Source organism: Arachis hypogaea, chromosome 11, assembly GCF_003086295.3.
Source record: "Arachis hypogaea cultivar Tifrunner chromosome 11, arahy.Tifrunner.gnm2.J5K5, whole genome shotgun sequence".
NCBI classification, from domain to species: Eukaryota; Viridiplantae; Streptophyta; class Magnoliopsida; order Fabales; family Fabaceae; genus Arachis; species Arachis hypogaea.
The window spans coordinates 147,484,155-147,491,529 of record NC_092046.1 but is presented as its reverse complement, the minus strand read 5'-3'; the positions used below and the strand labels follow the sequence as shown (position 1 = coordinate 147,491,529).

At 40.5% G+C, this 7,375-nt stretch overlaps 1 protein-coding gene across 1 annotated transcript; it reads left to right on the top strand.

The window, feature by feature from the left end:
- Positions 1-1,033: 1,033 nt before the first annotated feature.
- LOC112723508 (protein SUPPRESSOR OF MAX2 1) lies at positions 1,034-6,047 on the top strand. The gene is made up of 3 exons (XM_025774901.3): positions 1,034-3,361; positions 3,740-4,037; positions 4,135-6,047. Exons 1-3 carry the CDS (start codon positions 2,112-2,114, stop codon positions 5,761-5,763), a joined length of 3,177 nt encoding a protein of 1,058 aa, XP_025630686.1. The 5' UTR covers positions 1,034-2,111; the 3' UTR covers positions 5,764-6,047.
- Positions 6,048-7,375: the final 1,328 nt, after the last annotated feature.

The window sequence follows — 7,375 nt, the reverse complement described above, 5'->3', positions numbered from 1 at the left end:
CGTCTGACACGCGTGTCTGCGGTGTCCAATCGTGTCTTAATAAAAAAGAAAATATTTTTCTCCAGACACGTCTGAACACACCTAAATACCATTACGTGTCAGCGTATCCAATCTTATTCTTAACATATATTTTTAAAATAAATTTAGATATAGTATATATTATTATTTATTAAAATAAAAAAATATTTTAAATACTTGATATAATTAAAATTAGACATTAAAAATAATTAAAAAATTTTATTTATATTTTAATATCAATAAAATATCAAAATATCATTACAATTTATCTAAAAAATACTTTATATTTTATATGTATGCGTGTTCTCATGTTATGTAAAATTTTAAAATTCGCGTGTCAGCATGTCCTATGTCCTCAGTATCCGTACATCATAGATTTTAACAATATAATAATAAAAAAATTATAAAATATTTTTTTATAATATACTTAGTCTATATACTGAGGCACAAATTATACTCAGTACAACTAATTAATAATTACTAAAGAACAAAACAGAGAGAGAGAGAGAGAGAGAAACTAAAAAGGCAGTCAATCCAAGAGCTTACTCAGTCCTGAGTATCTCTCTCCTATCATCATCTCTCTCTTTCCAAAAAGGTGTTCTCTTTTCCTCTATTATGGTAGTATCGAATTTATTAGCCCCTTGAATTTAATAGAAAAATCTACCGAAAATATTTATTTAAAAGGTTATATAATTTAGCAATAATCTTACCCTGTGTGAATACCATTTCCGCAAATTTGACTCGGAGAAAAGTTGTTTAACTTTTTTTCTTTTTGAAACGGACTTTATAAATTCAATAAATAATTGTTATATTCACTCTATTATAAAAAAAACTGTCAATCAATAATCAGTATCACGTAAATAAATTAAATCGACTGTATAAAATAAAAAAATTATAGGAAAATAATATTTTTAATTTTTAATCATACTAAATACATTAAATTAAAAATATTTACTTTTCATATTCTGAACGAATATTCTAATTATTTTAAGAAAAACGCAGAAGAGATTGGTCTATTTGGAAAGCATTTTATTTTTTCAAAAATCTTGGCAAGAGATGGTACTTTCATCCAACCATCAATTCTCCGTTTACTAGAAATTCTCTCCGCTTCTGTGTCCTTCTCTCTAATTCTCTTTCTCTTGCCACAATAAAGTTAACCAATTCTTTTTCCCCCTCTGTTGTTTTTTTCTCTGCGGTACAAACATAACAATATAATAACATATATAATAAGTGGCGTAGTTAAAAAATATAATTTTTTATTTTTATTAAATATTAATTTTATTATGTGTATATTTTTTATTTTATTAATAAATAATTTAAATAAAGAATTAATAATAAATATATTTTTATATGAATATTAAAATATTTAGTGTATGAATAATATTTTTTTACAAAAATATAGAAAAGTTATTGGCGAAATTGAATGCATATAATATTTGTAGAAAAAAGAAGTTAGCTTGGGGAATGAAAAAGGTTAAAAGTAGCTTTTATATTCACCACCTGCCTCCATCTATGGACCTTTACCCATTTATTCCGAGGGCACAGCTCGCTTATTCCTTCTTGTATTGAGATGGATAGAGATATGCGAGAGATATAGAGAGAGAAAAAGGAATGGAGGAGATGTTGTTGTGAAGAAGGAGGAGGAGGAGCAAGGGATCTGATATTTTGGTTTTGGCGTTGAATTCGACGCATCGAAGAAGAGGAGAGAGAGTGAGAGGAAGAACGGGGAAGCAATAGCAAAAGGAAAGTAGTAGTAGTAGCCAGATAGATAGATAGATAGATAGGGGTATTACTTTGTTGAATTTTGTTTGTGTTTGTAAAAAGCTTGTTTTGATTGTTTAGCCAAAGGCAAGGCACCCCGCAAATCCTAATTTGTCAATACTCTCAAGTGTTCTTTCTTTCTTTCTTATCCCCCTCTCCTCTCCACACACTAATTTCGTTTTCTCTACAACTTGTGGGGCTCCTTCCTCTCTTCCTTCTTCCCATAATATCCTTCATCTCTTTCTTTCTTTTCTTACCCCAATTCAATCTGAACTCATCAATTTTGAGCTGGAGACTTACAATCATCATCATCATCATCATAGATTTCCGAAATGAGAGCCGGATTGAGCACCATCCAGCAGACCTTAACTCCCGAGGCGGCAAGCGTCCTCAACCACTCCATCGCCGAGGCCGGCCGACGCAACCATGGCCAGACAACGCCGCTGCACGTGGCCGCCACGCTGCTAGCCTCGCCCTCGGGGTTCCTGCGTCAGGCCTGCATAAAGTCTCACCCGAATTCATCGCACCCTCTTCAGTGCAGGGCACTCGAGCTCTGCTTCAGCGTTGCTCTCGAGCGCTTGCCCACTTCCCAGACCACAAATCCCTCCTCTGAGCCACCAATCTCCAACGCACTCATGGCGGCGCTGAAGCGCGCACAGGCGCACCAGCGCCGCGGCTACCCCGAGCAGCAGCAGCAGCCGCTCCTCGCCGTCAAAGTCGAGCTTGAGCAGCTCATCATATCCATCCTCGACGACCCAAGCGTCAGCAGAGTCATGCGCGAAGCAAGCTTCTCCAGCCCCGCCGTGAAAGCCACAATCGAACAGTCCCTCAATTCCGCGTCTCCGGCGGTCAATTCCAGTCCAATCGCTCTTGGATTCCGCCCCTCCCCCGTGGCTCCTTCAGCGGCTCCGGCGGGGAGGAGCCTTTACTTGAACCCAAGGCTGCAGCAAGCGGGTGCCGGTGCCGGTTCCGGTGTTCAATTGGGGGTGCCGCAGCAGAAGGGGGAGGAGGTGAAGAGGGTTTTGGATATATTGATGAGGAAGAAAAAGAGGAACCCGATCTTGGTGGGTGAGTCGGAGCCAGAGGCAACGGTGAGGGAGGTTCTGAGGAAAATTGAGAGCAAGGAGCTGGGAGAAGGTACGCTCGGGATTGTTGGGTTGAATACGCACGTGATTCATTTGGAGAAGGAGCTTCCCGCCGAGAGGGCGCAGATTCCGGCGAGGTTGAAGGAGTTGGGGGATTTGATTGAGGCCCGGATTGGGTCGACGGGCTCTGGAGGCGTTTTTGTGAATTTAGGTGACTTGAAGTGGCTGGTGGAGCAGCCTGTTGGGTTCGGAGCTGTTGGTGGTGGTCACGTGCAGCAGACGAATGTTGCGGAGGCGGGGCGTGCTGCTGTGGCGGAGATGGGGAGGCTGGTGGCGAAGTTCGGCGAGGGCGGCTCTGGAAGGCTGTGGTTATTGGGCACTGCTACCTGTGAGACATACTTGAGGTGCCAGGTTTATCATCCTTCCATGGAGAACGATTGGGATCTTCAGGCTGTTCCTATTACCAGCAGAGCCCCCCTCCCTGGAATGTTCCCTAGGTATTCTTCTCTTTCTTCTTCTACAAACACTTTTTCTGTGATCTTCCATGTTAGCTACAAGATCAAATGAGATAGTTAGCCTCAGTGTCTCGTGTTTTTATGGAATTATTCTTTTTATGGAATCAATTTGGGCTTAAAATTTACAGAATCTTATCTGATATGCTAATGCTGTTATACTTAGCATTCTATTTTTATTGTAATATATACATGTGATGTCCCTGTACCCCTTGACAATGTTCAACACAGCAGGATATTCAGCTCTTTTATGGCCCCTCTTTGCACAGTTAACTTGATTAGGCTTTGAAACATGGTTATTCGTTCCCGCATTTCATGCTGTGCTATGGTGTAATCATATATATTTTATTTTCTTGTAACTAGGCTTGGGACCAACGGTATCCTTGGTACCTCGATCGAATCCTTGTCCCCGTTGAAGCCCTTCCCAACTACGGCAATTGCTCCACCCAGGCGAGCCTCTGATAACACAGAACCCGCAGGAATATCGGGTTGTTGCCCACAATGCATCCAGAGCTATGAACAGGAACTAGCAGATATGTTAAAGGACAACGAGAAACTGGATGCCGAATCCAAATCAGAGGCAGCTCGACCATCGCTTCCCCAGTGGTTGCAGAAGGCTAAAACTAATAATGATAATGCTAAAGTCGTCGACCAATCTCAGGTAAATTTCTTATCTTTTTTTTTTGAGCTTATTTACTTCCCAATGACTTCGGTTAGCTGAATGTGAAATATAAATGTTTTCCTTTGTATTTTAATAGTGCAACGGCCAAGAAATGAATGTGAAAAAGAGGACACAGGAATTGCAGAAGAAATGGCAGGATGCCTGCTTGAGTCGACATCCCAAATTTCATCAGCAAAGTTTGAGTACAGAGAGAATTGTTCCCACTCCTTTTTCAATGAGAGGCCTATGCAATATGAACTTGTTGGGTGCCCAACTTCAGCCCAAGATACCACTCAACAAGAATCTGGGAAGCTCCTTGCAACTGAACCCAAATCCTGTGCCCGTTCAGCCACCAGAACCAGCAGTCAGACAGCAGCCGGGTCTTGTGACAACAGAGCTCGTCCTTGGGCAAACTAAGGAATCAGATACCAGTACAGAAGAAACACACAAAGAGCGCATTAATGACTTCTTGAACTGCATGTCTTCCGAGACACGAGACAAGTTTGATGAATTAAAGAGCAAGAAACTACTCGATGCTGACTCTTTCAAGAGGATCCTCAAGGGTTTGACAGAAAAAGTGTGGTGGCAGCAGGATGCAGCTTCTGCAGTTGCCACCACCGTGACCAAGTGTAAATTAGGCAACGGTAAAAGGCGCCAAGTCGGAGACAAGGGTGATATGTGGTTGCTGTTCTTGGGTCCCGACAGAGTAGGCAAGAAGAAGATGGCAGCAGCACTTTCCGAGCTGGTATCTTCCTCCAATCCAATTGTAATCTCTCTTGCCCAACGGCGTGGAGATGGAGACTCCGATGTCCATCTCCGTGGGAAAACAGCACTCGATCGAATTGCAGAGGCCATTAGAAGGAATCCGCAGTCTGTCATCATGCTCGAAGACATCAATGAAGCCAACGTCCTCATTCGAGGGAGCATAAAACGGGCCATGGAGCAAGGTAGATTCCCGGATTCCCACGGCCGTGAAATTAGCCTTGGAAACGTCATGTTTATCCTCACTGCCAATTGGTTGCCAGAGGACCTTAGGTATCTGTCCAACGGCACCCCACTTGACGAAGAAAAGCTTACAAATTTAGCCAGAGGGGGTTGGCAACTTCGTCTTTCAGTAGCTAAGAGAGCGTCAAAACGGAGACCGAGTTGGTTATCTGAAGAAGACAGGTCCTTGAAGCCTCGTAAGGAAACAAATTTGAATTTAGGCCTATCATTTGATCTCAATGAAGCTGCTGATACAGAGGAAGACAGAGGAGACGGGTCGCTCAATTCTAGTGACCTGACAGTGGACCATGAAGACAACCATGTCCTCCACAATGTAGGATTACAGACACCCTCCACCTCTGTACCCCGTGAGCTGTTGGATTCCGTGGATGATGCCATTATGTTCAAACCATTGAATTTCGACCTTCTTCGAGCCAGTTTCTCTGCCTCCATCTCGAAAAGGTTTTCCACCATTGCCGGAAATGGGATTGCAATTGAAGTACAAGAGGGGGCTCTGGAGAAGATTGCGAGTGGGGTGTGGCTAGGCCAAACCAACATTACCGAATGGATGGAGAAAGTGTTGGTTCCCAGCTTCCACCAGCTGAAGAAAACCTTAAATTCTAGCGCTAATGACCATGAGTCTTCGCTGGTGGTGAGGCTCGAAGACGACGGCTACTCTGATCGCCAGAGCTCCGAGGAGTGGCTGCCTGCTGCTGTGAGAGTGGTGGCAGAAGAGTATTAAGACAGGGAGGGGGGGGGGCAAGATTGGTAAATATCCGTCTGCTTTTGGTTACAGGAATGTAAATAGACCACTTTGGCGGCGAAAAGACAGAGACCGTTAGTAGATGAACCAACAAAAACCGTTAAAAGTGGAGATGGGTGTCGACTTTTTTCCCTCTTAGAAAAAAGATTATTTAATTTTTGCGTTACAAACTTTATAATTTTTTTCTTTTTTTTTTTGTAAGCATAGGTATATTTATTAATTAAAAGGAGAATGATCATATTAATAAAATGGGAGCATTCCTATATTGTTCTGTCCTTTCCTCAGCTTTTCTTGTCCAATACACAGTGCTAAATAAATAATGTCAGAGTTCAGTTGTGTTGTCTGCACTGCTACACCTTTTTTTTCTTTAACAGTATCAAAAGGTTTTTAATACTGAAATAAAAAATTTTAATATTATTAAGAAAAAGAATACTACTCTTCAATATAATGGTAGTACTAATATAAGCTAATTTGAATTGAGAGTAGCGTAGAAACAGGGCATGGCATGGCATGGCTACAATATAATGAATGTTTTGGTGAAGGTGAAGAATATATGTTCCTAGCTAGCTAGAGGTGTGGGTGGTCGTTGTCACCTTTTTGGTGGCCTGATTTAAAAGAAAAAAGCTAATATGTGATATGATCGATATGATGATAGAAAGAATTGCACACATACACACTGGTGACAACCACCACCTGAAGTCCTGAATTCTGAATTCAATCCTGTTTTCAACGCTACTCAACAAGGGGCCGCCCCATCACTCATCATCACTCAATGCACTAACATGTTGACTCCTCCATCCACCATATACATACATACATACATACATACATACATTCAAAGTCTTCTACCCTGCTGCACGTGTTCTCATTTATTAATTTCCTTCCTCCTTCCCTCCCCCACTCCATTATGTTACGTCCTTTTTACTTCCCATCACATTATGCTGCTCTTCTATCTTATACAAATTTAAGTCACAAGAAAAATGAACTTAAGCAAAGATAAAAGCATGGCCTACCTACACATCATAATTATTGTTAGACTCCTTTTTAATAATTGTGGAAATAACATTGCTCGTTTTTTCATGCATATCATGTATGTCATCTTGGCTTTTTCTAAGCATAATCATTCTAACAACTCATTATGAATAGCTTTTCTCTCTCTCTCAATGTTTTGTGAATTTTGTCTTTGCATTATTATTCGTTGTGGGACAATCTATTTTGTACTTCTGGCATATAATAATAGCAAAATACAATATGTAAGGAATTAATATATGACACAATTTTACGGAAATAAAATGAAGAAGAAAGGATGTCGTGTATGAATAACAAAGTCTTCTTTATAAAGGACACATAATAAGCCAACTAATTATTTTTTATTTAAGGGTAATAAATTACTAGTGCAGTGCACTTAATTAGTTGAGAAATCTAATTACGGCATTTCACCTATGAAAAAGTAAAAGAAAGCAAAACAAAAAATGATGAATGTTCGTTCCATAATTGCATGGGACAATTGGATAGCAAGTTGGTGCGATGAATTAATTTTAGCCATTTTAGTCAAAAAGAAAAACTACTTTATGCATTCTTTTAAGCTTTA